The 24,849-nt window shown below is 41.2% G+C and overlaps 1 protein-coding gene across 2 annotated transcripts in view; it reads left to right on the top strand.

The window, feature by feature from the left end:
• The window catches only part of LOC121954486 (inositol polyphosphate-5-phosphatase A), a 184,656-nt gene that overhangs the window by 84,399 nt on the left and 75,408 nt on the right, over nt 1-24,849 (top strand). For both annotated transcript variants that reach the window (XM_042502000.1, XM_042502001.1), the window contains exons 5-6: nt 18,430-18,493; nt 20,613-20,716. In XM_042502000.1, the coding sequence (XP_042357934.1) occupies nt 18,430-18,493; nt 20,613-20,716 (168 nt within the window). The remainder of the gene's footprint in view (nt 1-18,429; nt 18,494-20,612; nt 20,717-24,849) is intronic.

Here is a 24,849-nt window from a genome sequence, read left to right as displayed (position 1 = left end):
TAGTTAAGTGCAGTTTTATTGTGTAACGTTTTCTTTTTCCCCCCTGCACCCTCTCCCGCCCCCCTGCTATTTTTCCTGCCTCTCTCGGCAAGCGTTCTCTCCCTGCCACTTCTCATCTAATATGGCCGTAATTGGGTTTGGACGTACAAATCAGATTTCAGCAATTGGGTTATCCTCCTCTGAAATTGGAGAGGTCTCTGGGCTGGCATGGGTGGAGAGTTAATCTGCTTTTGTTAAGCCCTTCTTTTGGTGGCTGCGGCGGCAACATCGAGGCTGTGCCAGTTAAAGCCTTTTACCTGTCACTGTGGACATGGCTCGTAATTTACCCTGCTCTTCAAAAAAAGATCCCCCCCCCCCCCCCCCCCCACAGTAACACACACACACACACACACACACACACACACACACACACACACACACACACACACATTATACACATCCGGCCACCATCTGCTTCTCCTCGTGCAAATAATGACATTTGAATCGAGCATTAACAGGCTTAATTACTTTAAAATTGTCATTTTAATTTACACTGATATAGTATTGATCACACAAGCAGAGATTAAGGCCCTCAGTGGAGCGGTTGATGTGGAATTAAACAGGGCCGGGTCCTCCTGGGGCCCGCCTGGCCTGTCCTGCCGCAGCCAGAAGAGGAATGACATCCTCCCCCTAATGAACTGGCAGCATGCGCAGACATGAATTTCAGGCCCCACTGGAGAAGGAGGGAAATAATGGGGTTTGGGGAGCCATGGCGGGTTATTCATTCACTGCCATGCACCAATTCTCCTGTGATTCATCCCCAGGCCCCCAGACCCCCACTGCCTGTTTGCCTGCCACATTCAGCCCGCCTGACCTTTCTCCTGCCTAAGTGTATATATATATATATATATATCCCCTCCCTCTGCCGGGAGCACCTTGCCCCATATCAGGTATCATGTACAGAAGGAGGGAGTGGCATCAAGGGGGGGGGGGGCACCTACAACCCAAACACCCCCCGCTCCCTCCTCCAGCGGTGGAAGTGCCAGATCGTGATCCTCCCTCTCATCCTGGCTCAGCGGCCTGTCTGTAGAGGACGACACTTCTCTGGGAATTGATCTCCTTGCTCGAGCCTGATGTCACGCACAGCTGGTTAATATCGGTGGGGGGGGGGTTACATTAAACCCAAGCAATTTCTACCCAGTTTGAAGAAAGCCTGTGGCTTCTGTGGTAAGCGCTGTGTCGTAGAGTAATTATAGGAGTAGAAACAACCTCTTGACACCTGTCTCCGATGAACACGCTCAAACAATCACACTCCACACAAGTGCTTTTAATGACTGGTTCTACAAGTGAGAGGCCTGATAAGGAGAAAGCCAGGGAGACACAGGAAGGAAGAGTATTCAAATGTATGTGCTGTCTGACACATTTCCACTGAAATTGAACATTGAATTTGAAAATCTGCTGAAATAATTTTACTAGTGCAGTGATAGATGAGAAAATGATTTCCAAAGAGCTGATAATATAATGACAGATGAGAAAGGATAAGGTGTAGCCTGTGTGGTACAGGCATTAATTGTAAGGTTGATGGTTTAATGCCCGCCCCCTGTCTTCATGTCTTAGTGTCCTCGAGCAGGAAACTGAATCATATAAAGTTGTCAAGGATAAGGAAATTATGCCCCCTTTTTGTTGGTAGATGGTTTTTATTATGCTTTAATGACTGCTGATATTTTTGCAGTATGCCAATCATTGTTGTTTTTGTTTGTTTGTTTTGTTTTTGTTTTGTTTTTGCAATTTTATTTATATTTTCAAAGTATAATAATTTGGAATGCCAATACATGTACATACTTGTTTGCCATTTACACAAATGCCCTCCCACACTCCCACACCCTCACATCCAGGTTCACACAAACAACCAAAATAAGAAAAACAAACAAACAAAAAAACAGTCTTTTTTTTTCTTTAAATTTAACTCAAGCTATTCACCCCTGACCAGGCCTGATGGGCCAGTCTATATAAATTATCATTATAATTATAAATTCTAAATTTTAAAATGCAGGAATATAGTAGCAGTATTTATATATTGAAATTTGTTTAAGTCAATATTCAATATGGTCAAGACTGGACCAGCGATGATGAGTCGGTACATTATGCAAAGGTTGGAGTGTAGTTTTACTGCCATTCCAAAACTGAAATTGCTTGACAGTGAGAACAACAATGAACGATATGTTAGGAATAAATCTGGAAAAGACAAACCAGCTGAGTTGACTGCGTCATGAATTGCAGTCGTTGATGTACAACTTGGAGGTATTACACCAATGATTGATTTGAACACTCGCAATCATATTTTATATTTATGAGGAATCCTTTACCTTTTTTCCATCAAAATTAGCACGTATATGCAGTTTTTTTTAAATATAGTGAAACCCACTAGAAATACCACCCTTTTCTATGCCAGTAGACCAGAACTGTGTACACGGCCCTGCAGTAGATGAGCATGCATTTATTTTTAGAAATATGTCACTGGTGTGTCACATCAGGAATGCACCAAAAAATAATAAATCTCTTTTTCCAAGTTGGTGCAGAGTTATTGGAACGATTTTTGAGGCAGTTGGAACTTGTGGCATTGCTTCATGCCGCAAAAAGGGTGAATGAATGTTTTTCTTTTCTAGAATTGAGCATTTTTTCAATTAACAGAAGCTTAATTAATTAACAAAGCCCTTTCATTAAGCCTCCTTTTGGTTACTGTTTACTACTGTAACACCGGCCTGTCCAAAAAGACTTTCTGGTACGTTGAAATCACTGGACACAAGTCAGAGCTTAGCATTATTAGTGGCCATTGTACAGACGTGTATAGATTTATTGCACAGCAAAGATGGTAGAAACTCCATCAGTATCCATCTGTTATGGCTGCAGCTCTACTCTCAGTGCGGGTTACTCTTCTCTTCATCTCTTACTTTCTTGTTGTTCTCCAGTCTGAGCTGTCAGGAGCTTTAGAAATGATTTATGGAAACAGGTGCACATCATGAAATCAGTCAGTGAAAGCTTGGTGGCAAAGTCAAAACAGAACTCAAGTCTATGCTTTGTCCTTGAGCCAGTTGACTAGCAGTGTTTCCTAAAACAGCCCAAAGGTCCTGGAGCAGATTGAAAGTGTGGAGTGGGTGGGTGGGTAGGGGGGGTCGTTGTTTGTGAGGTCCTCATTTGATTGCATTACCTACACCTGCATGTCGCGAGGTGGAAGCCATCTTGACAATGAAGGCTAAACAAAACAACAACCTCTCCTCTCTCTTGGCCGGCAAACTCCCCATGACGGATATCAAGATGTCTCCAATACACGTAATGGACTTGGCAAGGCCCGAGGTGGCTGGGCTCAGGCCTTCTACTCCACTCTGTCATCCAATCACCTTATTCTAATGCTATTGCATTGTTTAGTCAACCAGCCGTCCATTTACATCAACCCATAACCACACAGCCACACCACACAGGCACTTAATAGAATTAGCAGGTATTGTGCAGCACATTTTAAACACATAGGCCATTTTAAACACACACACTCAGTCACTCCACCTCCCTCCCCGGGGCTGATGATCCCCCGCTCGCTGTCAGAGTAATGGCATCACACACTCTCCATGCAGCGCCTGCCTCTCCTCTTTAACTGTCATAACTCTATCCTCTGCCCACCACCGACACTTTATTCAGATCTTTAAATGCGTAGCCAATATTGTTGTCATGTTTATGTTATGTGCTACATATTAATAGCTCATAAAGCACATTTGTTGCATTATTAAATCATTTTTCACTCGCTCCTCATTAGGAAATAGGAAACCGAAGCCCTCGGCTGAAACAGCCGGTTAATTATAGGGCTCATAATTTCCTAATCTGATTTTAGGGAATGTTTGTGAGTCTGTTTGGCTTGCCTGCATATAAATAGACAAACAAAAATGAAACAGCCACATGGCTAGGAATTTGCAGTCATATGCCCTCTCTCGCCCTTGACTGAATGCATTATTTTCCCTCTTAAACCTCAACACTCTAATGCCATCTTTTCAAACAAATGAGTCTCATATGCTTCCCCCCCTTGTGATTAACGTGCAGCCATTTCACATTAAATAACCCCAAAATGGTCTCATTTTCTAATGATATTAAATCTTGCACGTGTAAGTTTATTTGGGATGACTCATCTGTGGGGTCAGGGGAAATGAGCGGTCCCTTTGTCCCCTATCCGCCACCCCCTGTTAAACTATTACCTATAAAAACAGCCGCACACTCCCAGCCAGAGGGTGTGTCCTGCCCGGTGTAATAACGAGGGCCTTCCTCCTCGTCCGATTGATTTTTGTTAGGAAAATTAATGCAGTCGCTGTAAGGCTCTGGAGGTCAGAGGTAGACGGGCTCCAGCAGATGAGGGGCGGTGCTGGGCAAGCGGGAAGGCAGCACGCCGCCACGAAACGTCCAGAGTGTGCATGATGAAACTTACCGTGGGTTTGTTTGTGGGCGGAGCGTGCAATAGCTTATGATGTATTGTCTCTTTGCTGTTTCATGCACGCACCAAAACACATCTCCTATGATTGACCAAGCAAATATATAGGCCTATTTATTGACTACACTCACTCTAATATTTGTTTGTTGCCCTTCTTTTATGTTGCATGTATTTCTGTTTGTAGGCTTGATGGCAGAGAAACATTTAGGTAAAAGGACAATTCATTTTAAACTTCAGAACATACCCAAGCGGTGTCTCATACAGTTATGAAGCAAACCATAACCGTATTTCAGTGAGTAATGCCTCCCAAGCGGGAACCAATATAACACAAAGGGTGACCCAGTCAACAGGGTCCCTGCACAAGGTCAAGCCACAATGGCACCCAGTGTGCACCACGCTGTAGCTAATTTCCAACTCATTAAAGAGCCCTCTAATTAGATTGGATGTTATGCTCTTTCAGTTAAATTAAAGCTCTTAATTTTAACTGCCTAATTACATTTCTGAAAAGAAAAAAAAACACATTTCAAAGCAGTCTTTGGCCAACTGGAAATGAAGCATATTCAGAACGCTGAGCTGCAAACAACTGAGTCTTCTCGTCTGTGTGTAGTGAGTCTGTGTCTTTGAGATGGTAAATCAGTGGAATGAGCTGATAGTGATGCATGACTATTTGCTGATACACAGGATCTAACAGAGTGCTTACAGCTTATACACCGATCTCTCTGGTGGCCTTATTGAAGGTCCAAATCTTGGAACTGCTGTTAAGACTGCCTTCCCAAAAGAGGAAGTGCACCTCAGGGTTTCCCAAACATTCATTTATTTGAGGCAGCTTGCTATGATTAAAACTGCCGCTGTATTGATTATATATACAGAATATTGTAATTTAATAGTTACTTACGACATCTATTGCACGTCCTGGAAGAGGGATCCCTCCTCAGCCACTCTTCCTGAGGTTTCTTACACCCCCCCCCATTTCAGGTTTTTCTGGGGGAGTTTTTCCTTAGGCGATGTGAGGGTCTAAGGACAGAGGGATGTCGTATGCTGTAAAGCCTTCTGAGGCCAACTGTGTTTTATGATCGTGGGCTTTATAAATAAAATTGACTTGACTTGATATGTATTTGGAGCTGGACTGTTCATTAGGAGCACTACTGGAATATCGATATTGTTCACTTATTCATTTCACCAAACTCTCGCAGCGCAGAGCGTATTCTGGGCACAGGCTGACTCTAAAAGTTTCCTTCCGACCAGATCAATCAATATCAATATCCACCTAGACCTAAACACCTCAAACAGCTGCTGAGGAAAAAAAGAACCAATGATGAAGTGTGCTTGTGCTCCATTCAGTTTATATGCTATGTCCACTTTGGAAGCCAAAATGATAGTTTTCTGAAAAAAATTTGGTCACTTGAGGTCAACATATGTGTGTGTCTGTCCTTTTTTTATTATTAGCAGTTAATGAGACTGATAACTGATGTTTGGAATCAGTGTGAATTTACAATTAAAATGAAAATATTTATGTCAATATTTTGAATTCAGAATATATCAAACTCCAACACAAAACTTTTTTTAAAATGCCTTTAGCAAATGTCTAATCAAAACTGAGACTTTCAACATCATATACAGCAAGTTCCCAGCAACTTTAAATTTAAAAAATGAAAAAATAAACAAAAGTTCCCTGAGGTTTTACAAAGTAAAAGTCCCTCCCATGCTAACACTTTGTTTGCACTTTTTAAATAATTAATTTCATCTGTGATCATTAAAACAAAACGCCAATACAAATAATCTGCAAAATGCAAAATATCGGCCCCAATAATTGGTCATTAGTCAAGAAAGCCTCCAACTATAGCTTGCGTGTTAATGTTTTTCTACTTTTTGTGCACAGTTAAATCTCCCTGATGGCACCTGCAAAGCCAAAGTCATTTCTAGTACTGAGTCTGATTTATTCTCAGATGTAACAGATGCACTGTACATTATGCATTCTTCTCCACTGACACGTGACCTAATGATATACAATACAGTACCACCTGGTCATCTGTCGAGCACTCAAAGGGCTGACCCAGGAGCCTTGTCGCAGACCTGCAAGGGGCCCTCCAAATCCTCTTTTCCTCCCACATTTCTGTGGCTGTGATATTTACAGGAGAGCAGACGTGGGTTTGCTGCCACTCTTGCCCCTGGCACCGGACCTCTGCTCACTCACATCTCAAAGCTGTCTTTCAAGAGGGGCCACGGGAGAGGCCGGATGCTGCGATTGTACGGATAAAAAGAAACATCTGCGAAAGAAAAGTCCCCCCGTTGTTCACTCTTTTTTTAAATTTATTATTATAATAATACAATAAGAGGCAAAAAAAAACCCATGACATAATTTCTTGTTATCTAAGAAGCTGAGGCTGCATTTACATTTGCTTTTCATGCAGCGTCCATGTGCTCTTAGGGGCGATGCACTGGAGTATAACTAAGCTAGCATGGAGGATATCCAACCATTTAAATCAAGCCTCTGGGAATTTTACATAACACATCATTGGCGAGCATTGGTTTTTACATAAAGACAAAGAGGGCCACAAAGAGCCACCGGACGGGCGTCTTAGGCTGAGACGAGCCGCTGCGTGTGTTTTTGCAGACTCCTCTAAAGCTTCACGGTCCTGTGGTCACTGTTGTACTGCGAGAACGCCTCTGCTCATACCCAGACAGAACGCAGACAGAAAGCTGCTTATTTTTTCTTTTTTTTTTTACACATCCAGGGGGAAAAAATGATTTTTCTGACCTCAAAACTCTGATGGGGCGACTTCTCAGCTTGATCTTCAGAGGAGCGCTCTCATAGCCGAAGGAGATACTGTAGACCCGCCATCGATTGTCCCTGCGCCGCGGAAGCTGTCGTATATTATAGATGTTTCATGAGATGGCTCATGATCTAGACGATGTTGCCTTCATTTAGGAAGAGTTGTGTTTGTACTAAGGGAGGAGGAAGGGCTCTTGATACAGAGAAATGAGGACCCTCCTGATAAATTCTTCTCACAAGTGACAAAGTAATGCCACTAAGAAGCAGCAAACTAATATATTTCATTATGGGACCCTGCAATAGAGCTGTATCTCACTGGGCAGCCAAGGATGCCACTTTGTCATTACAAGGCCACATGAGCGAGCCACAGGCGGCGTGGGACAGGGACAGAATCAAAGCTGCCTCTGGACAGAAGCTGACTGATTACTTTTCTGGCTGACATCACTGCTCTGACAGCCAACGTCCTTAGGGAGAGTTGAGTTTGCTCAATACTGATTATTTGACATCGAAAGTTGCTTGTGTCACTGTTTGCTTTACCCCAGATGTAGACAGGTGTGTGTGCACGTGCTCCACCTCGACATGTATTAAAATGAGAGTGTTCATTAAAGTGAAGTAAACAAGTTGTGTTTACCACCGATGTAAAGTAACTTTTCAAACTTCTTCACAGTCTTCATTAAACCACAACGATCAGTTAAAATCATTTTGCCTCCCCTCTCCATGCAGCCCGTATGATCCTAATTCAATCAATCGTTTCACAAATGAGGCCACATGAATAGGCGCAATATTAAATCAGATAATAATATAGATTGATGAACAGTCCATGACAACATTAGCGGCCTTTCCAAAATGCAGAGATAAAAAAAAAAAAAAAAAAATCAATGAGCTCAAAGACCTGTCATTTGCATGGGCCTCTTCCCCTAATGGGAATACTTTTACAGACGGGGAATTACAAGTTGAAATATTCTTTCTGATTATTGGACATCCATAGCCAAATATGATTTACATTAATGAGCATAAGTATATTAAAGGCATTTTATCCCCCGGCATCCGAAACAATTGAATAATGGCTCTGGCAACCGGGCAGAGGCCCCCGAGAAAATAGAGAGGAGGTAATGTCACTTTAATTACTAATGGATACCTCAATTGTTCAGACTTTGATTTTTCATCTTTGGGAACAATCTAATAAGGCAAATATTCATCATCTTCATATCCCCTTTTAAAATGATGATTTTGTCAAGCCCAGCAGAGACAGCGCAGTTATTTAAAGAAAGTGGCCATTTCGCGTGCTGGCCTCCGAGATCAGCGGTTTATTTGAAGATTGCTTTTAAAAGATTATATTCCTGTGAAGAAAGAAGAAAGGTCTTTTCAGGCCCAATTGCAGATGTCTGATACACTTAGGCGGGAGAAGTTGACCTTGTTAGCGGGGACAGACATTGTAGAAATTTCCCTCTCAAACTATAATCGTCCCACATATTGCTTGTCACTGTTTGTCATTGAACAAATGTTACATCGTGTTTAAGTACTAGTTGCGCTGGTGTCTTGATTAAATTGTGCACCGCAGTGTTCTGACCTGAGCTTTGTTATGAAGTTACAGAACAATCCAAATGTAGCTATGTGTAAATCATGGTGTTGGCTGACCTTAAAGTGCTCTGCTTGCTTTGTTAAACTGCTCTTTGCATACATGGTGCTGATGACCTCAAGAGTGATTGAAAATGTTTCGTAATATCTCCAAGTAATGGGTCATATGGGCTGAGTTTTAGGTCATACCTTTTCTTAACATTGTCCCTTTTTGGCTGCATATCTTCACTTGTAGAATTTATAATACACAGATTGATCCTGATGCTTTAGTTGCCCTGTTTAGTTATTCTTAAGCCTTTCTTGTGTTCCACATGCTGTACAGAGGACGCTGATGGTTGGCATGTTAGAAGAGGATAATTTTCAAAGAATGGATGTCTCCCACCACTCTTTGTTTCTTTAGATAGTTTAAGGAAACTGATCGCCGAGATACATCTTGAGAAGCCTTGAAACAACACACTTGGGTTGCAGGATAAATCTGAGAGTGCTTTGTGCCCAATTATTATACATTTTAATTCCTAACTATTAGCTGGATTCCCTCCCACGTGACACCAGCATTTACTATTCTTAGCAATGTTTGTATTTATTTTTTGTTGGTAGATGTAGATTTCTGGCATGAAAATCAAAATTTAATACTTTGAAGAATCTCTGAGTTAAAATGAGGTGACAAAAAGAAACTGCGTGTTGCGTGTTAACCATTTTCTATACTGTTGCAAGAATACTGTTTATTATATCTTCTATTAGATCTGTCTGGCGAAGGGGTAATCTTAAAAATATGACTAGCACTTTGGATAAATGATGATTAAGGATTGGTTTTCTATAAAATTAGAGGACTCACAAGACACAGATTTAGAACAGAATGGAAGAAGTGCTGGCTTATCAAGGGTTTTTGTCTCTGTTAATGCTGTACTGATACGAGATACAGATATTTTTATTATGATACTAGTATCAAAACAAACAAAAACAAAACAAGACAAAACCAAATGAAACTTGAGAGTGCTTTTTTGAAAAAAGTTGCAGGCACACAATTTAAAATATATATTTTTTAACAACCAGCACATATTCCTAGTACAAAGAAGTTCACTAAACACTAACCAACACTTGGGTTGAAAATCAGATTGTTAATCTGTTTCTTTTTTATAGCTTTAGTACCGTGAATACTATTATTTGTATAAACCGTGTGAGTGGCATCTGTTGAGTAACAGCTATGGCCCCTGTTGGGTCCTCAACAGGAAATACACTTGCACCCATTTAGATTTTTTGTGTTTACAAGTTTGAAACTGTCCATAATTAAACACACCGTATCGAAAAAGTGTTGTCGGTATTTTGGACTATCATAGTCAATCATAGTACTGGTCAAACTTCAAAAACACAGGCTACACCTCCCGTGATACAACTGAAGAGCATCCTTAATTAGTCAGTTTGTGATGCCGTTCTGTTTGTGAGATAACCCTGATGAAATCATCATTGGCTGTTTTCTGCCTTTAAGCCTGCAGTTTATATATAAGTTGCACCTGTGTCAAGCTGCAAGCAAAACACCCTTTACCATGGCTTCATTTAATTCATTTTCACTATGAATTTACAGACATGCAAAGGACATTTTGCCCAGCCTCCTTAAGAGGTCAGCAGCAGCACCGGCCCCACAGGTGTAATCCCATTTACTTTGATCCTCTGTTTTTATGTCCTCGTTAAAAGCTGCTGAAGTAGCAACATGGTATTAGTAAATACGCAGCTGGAATATATATGAGCATTAATCATTCTCTGTAGTGGACAGGACACGGCTACCTCACTGGATATTAGGGACTGTGCAGAAATGATGCATTGAATTGAATTTAGATTGCTATCCTTTAATTATGACCAGAGTTACGTACCTTTCTTATAAGTATCCAGCATGTATTACATCAAAATGGGCCCCACCACATTTCTGTCTTATTGCTTTATCAGAGGACATTCATTCAAACCACCCTCTCTGAAAAATAGAAACGAGGTGCTATTACTGTGCGTATCCAACATTTTTAACAAAGTTATCAAACTCTTCCATCTGGATTATGCTGAAGAAGCCAATGATGTGGTCTAACGCAAAAAAAGAAGCCCGGGCATTATAAAGAAGCTCTTTTAAAGTCTGAGTCATATCATGTATACGCGTATTCACTTTTCTTTTTTCTTGTTGAATGTCATTGCTGTGATGGTTTTATTGCTTTAGACCCCTCTGCCGGGCAGGTTAGGGGAGCGACTGCACGACTGATGAGCATGGCAGGAAATTGGCAGATGGAAGCATCCATTTCACCGCTAATTAGGGGGTCCAGAAGCCCGCCGACTGACAGGGTTCAACTGGGCAATGTAGTGCCTGCCAGCTCCCATCCCGCGCGCTTTATAAAACGCTCTTTAATTCCCCGGCACAATATCATTAACTTTGTAAGTGGATGAACACAATGGACAAGCAATTTAATTAACTTCTACCATTGAATGTTGGAGGGGAGACTAAATGAAATTAATGCACAATATTTCCCAGGGAGGCAGCCAACCTTGAGAGTGGGTCTGGATTGTTGGCAGGTCAGGCGCTGCCGTGGCTTTGGCCAATTATGCCTTGTTTAGACCCATCCATAATATTTTCCTCAAAAGAAAATAAAATCAGTGGTTTTGAGATCAATCATGAGCGCATGTCTCTCTGCATTCTGGGAGATTTTAGAATAATGAAGTGGAGGCCCGGAAACGCAGTCTACGGAGCTGAAATACAGGTATCATAACTGATCCATACAGCGGTGGTGAGGGGGGTATTACTTGAAATAGACAATCAATAAATGGATGCACGTAGGTTGGATTTGGGAAATGTAGTAAATACTGTTTTGTTTTTTTTTTACTGTGGACCTATGGATAGTGATGCAGATGGTCGGTCGATCCATCACTTTAGGTCCGATTGAAATACTCTCCATAAACAGATCCTATATATGTATGCAGAATCTGTTGGCAACAGCAACAATTTTGGTATTTGAAGCACTCTTGTTTCCATTTCTTCTCCACAATACCATTTGGTTTTGTAAGCACATTACAGATGTAATTACTATTTCAGCGTTTAGATATGAAGAGCATCATATGACCATATTTAGAAGCTGCAGGTCAGTATTATCCACTGTGGCCACAATACCAGTCAAAATGAGGTTCAGGTGGTCTGAATCTGCTGTTTCTGTTTTAATTGTAAGGGATCAATACTATTCCTTCTTTGCCATGTTAACCAATTTTCTTGCAAGGTTTGCTCATGAGGTCCCTCATGGGGACTGTGAAAGAGCATTAAGGAGAGTCGGCTCGACTTAAACCTTAATCACTGTGAAATAAATAGGTAAATGTATGTTAGCATGTTTCCTTTTAGTGTGTCTTTGAAGATTCCCTTCCTCTTTCCCCTACCTATATACCCCCCCAACAACACACACACACACACACACAAACACACACCCCAGAGACAAGGGCTCCTTCAGGACGTGACGGATGGCTCCAACACTCGGGCCGCTTTCAAATCACAGGAAGTGACAGAGGAAGTTTTAATGAGAGTTTTGTCTGTGTATCCAGTCAGGCTTTCTAGGCAGCCGATGAATAATAGACACTGTGGCTCAATACTCTGAATACTCAATCAATGGCACTGGGAGAGGGCCTTGGCAAACACATATGGCAGCCCGGGGTGGGCGGCGGGCTCAGGAGGGGTAGAAAATACTAAGGCTTCTCCATCTGTATCTCTGGGCTGAAAAAGCAAGCCATCTCTATTGATGCTGCTCACTTTTGTGCCGTGGTGTTTTCCTTACTGGGGATGACAAACAGGCTGTTTGTGCAGTATTGGAGATTTGTGCAGAGAGGCTCCTGTGAAGGTGCTCTTTTAGCCCCAGATCCTGCATATCAATGGGTCCCTTGCTGGGACGTAGAGGGCTTATCTTGAAGCAGATATTTGGATTCTTACACCCTGTCAGAGCACATATCATGCTGTTCTATTGTTTGTAGACGATTCAACCTTTTACACTTTGATTTGGAGTATGTGGCCAACGCTGGTGCTTTGTGACTAATGAGGATATTATGTAGCTATTAGTCAGAGCTTATGTCTCTGCCTCCTCCTCTAAGCTGTTTTGACAAAGCATGTGTGTCTGATGTATCGCAACACCATTTCTTCATGACAGGCCTATCTGATTGACCTTTCCGATAAAAGTGTGCGTGTGTGTGTGTACATTTGTGAGTTGTTTTTTTTGCACTGATGTTTCTATGTGCTGGTTTATGTGGAAGTGTGGCATCACTAGGGATTTGACAGATGAGGGGACTCCGGGGATTTCTGAGCAATGAGATATAAACTGGAAAACAGCCCATTTTGTCTCTGCTGTCTGGAGGGCGAAATGCCACAGAAAACCCCGAGGAGATATTTCTCTGAGGTGGCTGTTAGAGCCTGCAGCCTCAAAGCTGAGATAACCCTGATCACACTGCAAATACTGTATCACTTTAAAGGAGGCGCTGTTAATAATGTGTAATTGTGTTTAATTACAGTATGTCTTATTCTTAAGACTGTATTCACTGAGCTTATATCTGAGATCTCTAAACTTTTCCGCATTTCTTTTTGACACAGGCAGTAAGCCGATCAAACAGGTTGTAAACTAATACATTAATAAACCAATCAACTCAACTCTAACTCTGTTTTGCTCTAATAGGTTTGGATAATCTCGGTTCATATTTGGCCTGTTTACAACCTGTCTGATCTTTTTGCTCCTGTTGAAAGTTGTTGTCTCCATGTAGCTGTGATTCTAGTGCTACTTCCTGTTGCCAAAACAATTATGTGTTTTTCCAAAGCAGTTCTCAGAAATGAGACAGAATGAGGTGCAACATTGCCCAAACAAAGAAAAGCAAGAGCTTAAAGTAATAGTACAGCTCTTTTGAAGTAGGGCTATATTAGGTACTAATTTATAGTTAGTGTATTATATAATGCAGATATCAGTTGGCACACTCATTGTGGCTAAAATATGTTTTGCCGCAGTTAAGGGGTCAGCGATAAACATATTTAGCCGCTTTAAAAAACTACTTAAAAACATCAATATCACTCTAAGTGTACACTACATTAAGAATATTTTCATTGCTTAACCTTAGTGTTTAACATTTATTTCCATTAGGAAACTAAAGCCGTTCTAGCGCTCTTCTCCACACCAGACTCCATTGAGAAAAACAGTGATTTAACATCACTGAACACAGCAGCTGCTGGTCTACCACTGCCTTTAACACTTGTTTTGTTTGAGTTATTGTGTGATGTTACACACATGTTGTTTAAAAGGATTTGCTTGGATTCACCAAAGTCAAATAATGACACAAACTAACTAAATGACTGAGGCAGCGGTATCAGCAGCTCCTGTTTATTGAGCTAAAATCATTGTTTTGGTCAATGGAGTTTGGTGGCTTTAGCGAAAGGGGGAACTGAAACAAATAGCAGCTTCCCCGTCGCAATGGGATGTCTGACATAATGGTTGAAAAATATTCCAATTAGAGGGTACACTTAAACTATTTTAGTTTTTTTGTATGCAAGACTTTATTTTGCGTGGCTAAAATACATTTTCCTGCTGCACCTTGTCCACTGCAGTACATTGCTTTAGCTTCTGTGGCAGTACTTCTGCTGCTTCTCCAAACTGGAAGCACACGGACAGACATCTACTGTATATAATACACTAACTATGGATAAGTACCTCATACAAAACTACTCCAAACATTTGAACTATCCCATTAGAAAGGATTTAAAGAATGCTTCGGAACTGAGATACCTCCACTCCAAAAACACAGAAAAACTCCGTACTGTGGCCTCAGTTAAGCACAACTAAAACTACATCTTACACAACCAATATTGTATACAAAGTTCAGATGTATGTGTACAACCAGTTATAAAGGAAAGAATGTCCAAATTAAAACAGTCATGTTCAGCCACAGCTAACATCGTTACAGTAAATGACCCTTTACGAGGATTTCATCTATTTTCCTGTTAAAACCCTCATCGAACACACACGCTCATCGCTATGTTCCACAAACCCATAAGCCCGCGCTTTGCTGGTGTCTGGGGGACAGCAGAACATTACCCTCGGAAGTTGTACAGTGACACTGTGATGACACTGGAGTGTGTATGTGTCAGCTCTCCTGGGACTGGCCACTCTCCCTTAGCACAGATTGGAGGTGAGACCTTGAAGAAAAATTATTACTTTTATGTTTGCTTTATGGCTCATTTTTCACATTAAACGCAGAAAATCTATTCAGAGGTCACAGAATTCCTGCTTCTCTTCGCCGGCCAGAACTAATTTTTGCAGCCCTCGGTATCGATAAAGCATTCAGCGGAGCAAAGTATGCAGGCTATGTACTGCAGCTCTCAAGTCTCTATTTTCCAGCAGCCAGTCTATTGGGACTTGTTCAGCCTGTATCTGCTGGGGTTTTGGAAATGTCAACTACACACTTGTGCGAACACACACACAAACACACACTCACACTCATGCACACAGACAGAGAGCACAGTGTGTCAGCGTGCCCTTATCTGTGAGCGGCGTGGCCAATACGACTTGTGATAAGAGATAGCATTGCCAGAACGAGTCATAAAATTCCAGCTTTTATGGCGCGGTTATTGTCTTTCTGTCTACAATTATGGTGATTACTCATTTCCCCCTCAGCCCCCCCCCACGGCCCTCATGGTGCACTTAATAGACTGCATTTTACTAATGGAAAATTAAGTAGCCACCGTGGCAGTGGGGTTTATAAATATGTAAAATATACTTTTAATTATTTCAAGTGAATCTGGCAGCTAATCAATAAAGAGGGACGTGACAAACATACGTTTGACACAGGCTATTGTAAAGCTACTGGTAAAAGATAAGCATGGCCTGTCAGCGCAGTCCAGCCCTAATGAATATTTTGAGCCTGTCATGTAAGGAGACAAATGGATTAATTGCGCCCTGCTAATATAATAGCTTCTTCATGAAGAGTGCAGGAGGGAGGCAGAGGAGAGGAGAGAGAGCACAGCAGCTGCTGCGTTCTGGACCCTGATGTCAAATAAATATTTATTAGGGTTGAGGGTTAAGTAGATTTTTGCGATTACACGGATAGCCACTTAAGCACAGTTGTTTATCATTTATTTGAGAATTGATTCATGCCGATTTGTTTGATGTCAGATGAATTTAGTTTTTTTGTGGGCACTGAGGGCCTGTAGAGTGATCAGAGAGAGAGAGACAGACAGTGGCTGCTTTGAATTAAAGTGAACAAGTCAGTCATTTATTTCTTTTTATTCTAATTTTTTGCAGAGGTAGTTGATGAAGACTCCCTGAAGTCATTAAAGGAGTTTGGGGGTCAGCACAGATTTTTTTTTAAGTCACTTTTCGCTCTAGAAAGTACTCTCAGTGAGTTAAATTTTTCATAATCAATTAATCTGTAGAGTATTTTTTGAATTAATGTATTAATCCTTTTGTTTTGAATAAAGTCAGAAAAAGTGCCCATCGCATTTTCCCAGAGCTCAATGTGAAAGACAAAGAAAGTGTCGGATCATTTATTTTTATTATTAATTATTGATTTATATACTGAAATATTAATTTGTTGATTTCTCATTTGCCCTGGCTAATTTTTTTCTTTGGGGGGGGGTCTCTACACACAAGATGCCTCCTTGAGCTCTGGGAAATTGTGATGAACACTGTTTTCTGACTTTCAGTGTGCTCGGTCTGGCAGTGTTTAAAGATATTCATCTATTCCAACAGGTCATTCAAACGGTTGCAGTGATTCATTGACTTGTTTTTTTTAATAAACCCTTTTCTCTTACCATTAATCAATTATTTGGATTTTTGTCTGTTCATTTTTCTGTTAATCAGCTTATCAATTAATCAACTAATTGTTTCAGTGTTTGACTTTCCAGAAAAATTGCAGCTCTGCTGTTTAATTTCTAATTGTGTGAAATATACCTCCATATTTTCCCATGTGTCATATTTCAAACTCGTCACTTTTATTCGACTGCCCCTGAAATATTCACACAAACAGCAGCAGTTAGCATAGTGGCACCATTTTGACAAATGGCACAGTTTTCCCTCCCTCAGCCCGGTCTCCTATCCATCTCTGTCCCCAAGTCTGTTGTCGGCACTTTAAGGTGAAAGAGAACATAAAGACAAGCGAGCGCAAATAAGTGTTAGGGGGCCTTCCTGGAAGCCGTCCTCTCGCAATGGAAAGCTGTGACCTTGAGTCCTGCCTTCGCCCAGCACCGTCCCCTCTCATACACGCACCCCCCCCACACACACACCTCCCTCTTTTTTCTCTGTCCTCCGTCAGAGCAGGAGAAGGAATGAGGGAGCGGAGGGAGGGGAGCGCGGCGGGGGGTTCGGGTCACCAGCCGCTGTTCTCATCAATTAAATGTGCGACAGTGTTTTCCGTCGGCTGAACTTATATGTCAAGGAGATGGGCAGGACCTCATGTTTGTGCTTTTGACAAATCAGCAAATGTTTAATCTCAAGATGTGCCGGCGCTCATAAATAATGCAGAGGCCGGGCCGGGCCCAAACTCTCTCCCAGCATGCCGGGGAGAGGCGTCTGCAGCCGGCGGCTTCAATGGGAAAACACAGGAAAACCCTCCAGACTAAATCCTCCTTCATGCCCGGAGCCTTTTCTTCTACAGATGTCTCCTCCTTCTTTTGATCACACCCCTCTAAGCCCACTTCATCGCTCCTCTTTCCTTTACTGTACCTGCCTCTTACCTCCTGTTTTCTCTTATCTCCTACATTGCAACTTTGCTGTTTTCTCTCCTGTGTTTCAATTTGCTTGCTCTTATTTATCGTAAAAGTTACTTAGCACCCTTTGCTTTTCTGTTTGAGGACAGAAAGGAGAATTATCCCGAGCCAAAAGGTCTGCTATCTCAAAGACACAGGGGATTGAGCTTGAGCTTTGCCTCCATTTGCCCTAAATGTAAAGAGGGCAACAGAAAAGCAGTGTAGTGGACTGTGAACCGCATCAAATCCCCCCTCTGCACCACTCTCACTTCTTCCCACAGACTTTGATTGGCTCGTCCGCCGACTGGGAAAGTTTCCTGATTGTTCACAGGGAAAATTAAGATTTTAAGCCTATTGAAGTTGATCTTTGCTCATTCAAAAGTCCATCTGAATGTGTCCTTTGAAAGCTCAAATTGTTGACTCGCCACATTAGAGGACTCTGAGCCCCGAGAATGGGGTGCACGGAGACCGAGTGTACTGTACCGAGGGCACGTTGCACCTGTTGTTGTGTAGTCGGATGGTGTGTAGTGTCTGCGGCGTCCCGTTGAGCGTGTGCTGTGGAGTGTGTTAAAGAGTGAGGCCCGAGACTTTCAGCACAGTTTATTAGTCCAGCTTTCACATGTCAGGTCAATCGTTTGCATGCTCAGCATTGTGAGAACGTTGTGAGCAGGGTCCGTGGAAACCAGAGAAATAATCAGATGAATTGGAGCTCTTGAACGGGTGGCAAATTCTGCAGAAAATGGTTGGAAATGTAGGAATATTCCTCATCTGTGAAATGATCAATTTTGACAATCATGATCCGTACCTTGGACCAGATTCAGATCCAGTAAATAAATGAATAAATTATGGGATAATTTATGTCAAATGTGTCCAGTCTGACCCGTGCTTTTCCTCTTGCAGGCTCTCGGGAGTTTCTACTTTATCCACGAGTCTTTGAAAAACATCCACCAGTTTGATTTCAAAGGTGAGTGCCCCTCTCCCAACACACTTCCACATATACATCATCCCCGCCGTAATCCTCACACCGTGCCCCCTCATCCCACCCCTGCGTATCCCACACAACCATTTGCAGGCTATTCCCGCTTCCATCAAAACCAGCGAGCTAAGATTGGCTTTGTGGATAATGTAAAGGGAGGAGGGGGACAGAATGGTAATGCTTATTAATATTAGGATTTAATTCATAAGATTTCGGGCCTACAGTAATGGTGTGCGGCGGGTTATTGGACAGTTACGGCGGTCTCATCAGGCTGCGGTGTCAGAGGGCCCCGGGGTCCTGCGGCCGCGCTAATTAAAGAAGGGATATAGATGTGGAGGCGCCTCGCTTCCTATTAGACCCAAGTCAGCATTAGCACCAGTTGCCCCAGTGAAGGACAGGGCGAAGGCAGGGGAGGGGTCGAGAGGGGAGAGGACCACGCCCCATGAGTCAGAATTACATAAACTACTGTTCATTTTGTGTTGTTTGTTGATAATTGTTTGTAACAGGTCCTTTACACAGCAGAAATTTTGAGTTGAGAATGCATGAAAAGCGCAGGCGTTGCTGATAACTTCAACCACGGCTCCTTTCTAAGCAAGTTCCCCAATGAGCCAGCATGCACAATACCAGGACCTTTAACATGAAGCAGCTAAATGGAATTCAGCCTTGAGAATAAATGATCAAATTCATTTGATATTACAATTCTGTCAGTGATGATATTTGGGATGCACCAATTTATAAGCCAAACATTGATTTCGGACAATATTTGCATTGTCATCGGTATTTTGGCAAACAAGATGAAACTCAGCAATGGCACAGGCGGATGTTGGTTTTTGGGATAAACAGAGATCTTCTCAGGGATCCCACTGGAATGAAACGATGCAGTAAACTCTGCAATTGGCAGAAAAAAAGCTAGTTGAAGTTAGCTGTTATCAGCCCATTGCTGAAACTAACAGCTAACAAAGGTTGCACTGAGTTACATTACGATGCATTCAAGCTCTATTCAGTAAAAATGAGTTTTGAGTAAGGAAATTGAACGGTTATCATGATGCGTTTGATTTTATCTCATAAAATTTCGGTTTTGGTGATATATTGAAATGAATGCTGCTGTTTGAAAGAGAAATTTGTTGATGTTTTCACGTCAATATAAACTACATATTAGAGTGCATATTATATAAAATACTGTATAAAGGGTTTTTGAAGCTGTTTTTTTTAGTTTTCAAGGTGAAATAAAATTGTTTTATAAACTTGTTTGTGCTCAAAGAGTGTAATGAAGGAACTACTTCATTTAGTTTAGTCATTTTCTTATAGTGCATATTTCTTTGTTGTCCTGGCACAAAAAGGGAAATAAATAACAAAAATACATAAATAAATTAATAGATTTTTTTAAAACTGCTATTGGCTCAGAATTTTGCAATTTTTATCAAATAGGCCTAATTTTATATCACAACAGTATGGTTTTTACAACCCTAACTGACACCAGTTCTCTCTCACGTGTATTTAATAAGCCCACTCTTGGCATCAATGACTGTACACAAGCTTGAATATGAACTCTCACATTATTCATGTAGCCCAAAATCACAAATCACTAACTTGCGCCAGAGGACCAACATATGCAACATCCTTTACTCCTACACTCCTGAATCAGAAAAGGAAGTCCCTCCACATCATAAACCATTAACCTCATAAATACCAACAGGGCAGATCCATCTTCCAGTGTGTTCTCTTCTGGCCAAAGTCAAAAGGAAGAGGAGCTGCTGGGCCCAGTAATCCCATCTTCATGTTACAGTAAATGCAGAGGGATCAGGATATATTCAGGGTCACAGCAATCCTCCTGTGAGATCAAACACAGGCATATATATTTTTATTTTAGCCATATTGTGACCTCTCACTTGCTTTGATTTAATACTTATACCTGCTGTGCTTTAGTGTGACCAGCAGGTGGTGCAGTTGTCTGCTCCGGCTTTCACTGAGCTCTAATTGTATCAGGAGATTCAGACTCACACATGGGGTCTCCAAAAATTAACCTGCCATGTTTGTAACAATGAACTTTCTTTCTCCCTTTTCCCTTTCTCTCCTCCTCCTCCTCCTCCTTTTCTCTCCTCTTCAGCCAAGAAATTCAAGAAGGTTGTAGGGAAGGAGACCTACACAGACACACTAGAAAGCACACCCTCGGTGGAGAAGGAGAAGTTTCCACAGGACTACTTTCCAGAGGTGGGTGATGTAATAAGAACACAAGACTGACTGAAGGTGGCGTTTTTTCTGCTGAGACATTGACTGACAGATTTCACAATGACATGGGAGGGTGAACATGCAGCTCTATTAAATCATATACAGTATACAGGTTTCATAAAACTGCTATTTTTTTTTAAAAAAGGTACTCTATATTGGTTTCCTTTTTTTACCACACAAAACTAATAAACTTTTAAAAATTTTTTTAAACAAGATTGTGGAAAAAAATCTTATAATGTGAGTTTTTCTGTAAAACGATGCCAAACTTCAGATAATAGTTTATATAAAAAGAGAGATTTCTTTTCCCTACTTTCTATACATTTTTTTTAAAAAGCTATTTCATTTTTATTCATCTTTTTGTTTAAGAATCCAATTTTTTCTCTCTGCTTCAAGGAAATCCAGCTGACACATGGCCGATTTAAAGACAAATCAGTCAAAAAATTCAAATCGTGAAACAAGAGAAAAGTCTTGGTCGCTGTGTCCCGTGAAGCAATTCTCTGCTCACTCCGCTGTGTTCAGTTTTCTGCTTTCGGCGGCGGTGTGTTATCAGAGGGGGAGCCGGGCGCTGAGCATAGCTGTGCTGATATAGTAATAAAGAGCACGACCGCCCGTGTGTCATCCCTGCACTCCCCACTCATCTGTCAACCATGCTCCGACGGCCGCCTCCGCAAATATATGCAAAACAGATGGATACGGCCCCCTTCACACACTTCCCCCCAATTTCCGTCTCTTTCACACACTGCAGGACTCCCCACCCCAAGCCACCCCCAGACATACACACAAACATGCACACATACACACACACACACACACAAACATCTTCAGGTTTCCCACTTTGCCATTCTGGAGATGATCTAAAACCAATTACACTGATTGAGGCGCATTTAAAATGATTACAGCCAAAGCATTGTTCTGCGTTTAACGGGACAAGAAAAAGAAAACCACAAAACAAACGTGGCACGGCTCAGCCTGAGAGGGATGATGGGAGTGATGTAGAGAGAAAGGAGGTTTGGTCGAAGGGGGGGATAGATGAGAAAAGTTTTGCCCGGTGATTTATGCCTCTTTCCCGGCCGGGATATGAATCTGGGATGATGCTCCAGAGAGCAGCACTCCAGATAATGTTAGCCCATTTAAAAAGAGCAGATTTGTGTAGTCTATCAGGGTCGCCGAGTATTTTTTTTCTCCCCTCCCTCCCTCCTCCGGTCCCTCCGTAGTGAGAAATTGGTTGTTATCATAGATCACAGATACTGCTCAAACCTCTTATGAAAGATGAATTAATTTCACTAATGCTTTAATGCAAAGCTCTCATGAGGGAGGCAGACTGGTGATAACCCCTGCCTCGTCCCCGCTTCCTCCGCTAGTGATTTATGCCCTCTTTTAGTAGATGAAACCGCCTAGATTTGCCATCCATCTGCAGCTTTGAGGAATCCTATTACACAGGGATCTTGGACCAGACAGAATGCCACACAGGAGTCCCAAAGCATGCAACTGGTTTGTCCCAGCTAGGGGCTCAGTTTTGGGTCATGCAGCCTCAGATGTGATGAATAATTGTTGCAACGAATGTGTAAAGAATAAATAAAGTAAAAAAAAAAAGACACAGGGAGCAGGTGTCTTGTTTACATGCTAATTATTAGGGTAAATATTTTTTTTGAAAATCTGTATATGAAATTCATCCAGTTGGTCAGACAGAATCCTCTTGGGAAGGGTAGAGAGTGACAGCAGGCAGCTCAGGTGGCCGCAGGGAGACAGATGTGTGTGTTTCTCTGCTTGTGTCTTCCCTTTACGGTCCCCCATTAATAAAGTGTCAGTGAGCGGGCTACTGATGACATCATGGTAGGAGGGCTCGGTGTATGTGTGTGTCGGTTTGTGTGTATAACAGAGAAACCAAATGTCATTCAGTACATTTCACCGCACTTGACTGGTGCGTGGCACTTTAGACCAGCGTCCAACTTTGACACAATACCTTAAAAAATACCGATATTCAATACCACTTTTGATACCACAAGGAAAAATTGACAGTGACAGCAAAAAAATTTAAATTGTTATTGAAAAATAAATATAATAAGGCTATAATATGACAAAGACAACATTGGTTTTCATGATTTGCTGCAGAGAACAGCAAACAACAATGAGTGTATTAACATTAACAATAAGTTGAATTTTACATTAATGAAAACATCCTTCTTGAGGTAGTGCACACGCTCAAAAGCCTCTGAGATTGTCACACATTTAAAATGCTCTGAAGTTTAAGTAAAAATCTTTTAAAAAGCCTTTAACATCTGCATCAAGTCAGATGAATTACGAGAAGACGACACTTTGAGTGTGTGACAGGAGGTGGGACACTGCGGAGATGTTAGGTTATTAGGTGTGGGTTTCATCAGAAGCCCCACAGTAGGATATTATTGGGATTTTCAACATTTTACGATATGCTCAGCACTGCGCTAACTTTAATTACCTTTTTTTAACTGCAAATTATGTCCCAAAAGGAAAACTTTGTCCGCATCTACTTTTATCTAATAAGGTTAAGTTTTCAGTCTTTTATCTCACTTCAGTCATTTTTATTGCAGTAAAATGTATCTAGTAGAGTAAAAATACAAATTATTTTATTTTTGTAATTGGCTACCAAATGTTTATTTTGTATTGTTTGTACTATGCTGTTTCAAATCTTTCAAACTCTTGTGTCAACACTGTCAGAAAAGATAAGAGAGTGAGAAAGTAATATCAGTAGTATCTAGTATCTATGTTGTGAAAAATAAGTATTGAAACCATTTCAGTTATTTAGAATTGATATGTATTGATAAATCAGTGTTGGATTGTTCAGACGCACATTGTGTTTTTTGAGTCTCCCAAACATTTATTTGTTTGTGGTAGCTCACCTCAATTAAAACATCTGCCGCCCCATATAAGTCTTTTACTTTAATAAGCTGGACCGGTCATGCAGAGCGCTATTGGAATAGATATATATAACCTACTGTTTGGTTATTAATAGCTCTGCTGGGTCTAAAACTTTGCATTCACTTGAAAAAACTGTTCCTTTCATCCACAAATCTTATCTGATCATCTCTGAACAGTTATACACCCCCCAATATTACAAACTGCTGCTGAGGAAAAAAATAACTCATGAAGAGCTCTGGCTGTGCTGCGTTCACAGACCCACAATAGCTCTGAATTTAAAAAGGGGACACAGAATGATACAAAGGGATACAAACATATGTTTGCGCACCGCGCATACACTCTAATACTGCGGGAATCACTCGTGTCCATATTTTGAAATTCTCATAAGGCACTGTTTTTAAAGACAATTATTACTGCGATTAATCAATTAATCATTCTGTCTTTAGAAAAGAAAATAAATAAATAGAAACGGTGTCCACCACAGTTTCCCAGAACCTGCTTAATTTTTCCACAACCCAGAAATGTTTTTATTTACACAATAAACAACAGAGAAAAGCAGATTATATTCAAGAAACTGGTGCCAGCAAATTTTTACTTGAAAGTAAACAAATATTTGATTATCAAAATAGTTGCAGATTTATTTTCTGTCAGTGGATTAATTAATTTATTAACTAATGCCCTGAGCTCTGCAGGGCCTGTAACCAAAAAAAAAAACCAACAAGAATTAAACAAAGAAGTTAAAAAAGAAATTACCAGCACTCTGAAAATATCATTTTTCACTGAACCTAGATCATATTCATGATGGCTCTCTATTTCAGCTTTTAAAAGTGGCTCAAACCCAATGTCATAAAATAAAATATTGGGCAAAATCACTTACATTCACACTTCCCGCTCTCGGCCCTTTTTCTGCTCCTACGCTGGTTTGATTCTGATTTAAGTGACACCCCCTCTATATGCAAAAACTCCACTTCTTTCCGTAATCCCCCATCTGAGTTATAGCTGCAAGTGAAGGAGAGTGAAGCGGGGACATTAATTGAAATGCTGAATAAGAAGGAAGTGGACAAAATAGTGGGCGCATTTCTTCTGAAAGGTCGCCGTGATGGATTTGGCGGCTTGTCGTTTCCCGTTGTTCCGTCAATCTCTCCGCCCCCCCCCCCCCCTGGGGCATTAATATATTTATTTGTTTGGCGCAGTAATACATGCCTCCAAAAACCATTGCA

This window comes from Plectropomus leopardus, chromosome 15, assembly GCF_008729295.1.
Source record: "Plectropomus leopardus isolate mb chromosome 15, YSFRI_Pleo_2.0, whole genome shotgun sequence".
NCBI classification, from domain to species: Eukaryota; Metazoa; Chordata; class Actinopteri; order Perciformes; family Serranidae; genus Plectropomus; species Plectropomus leopardus.
Note: the sequence above shows the minus strand (reverse complement) of the source record. Positions and strands in the feature narration are given on the sequence as shown.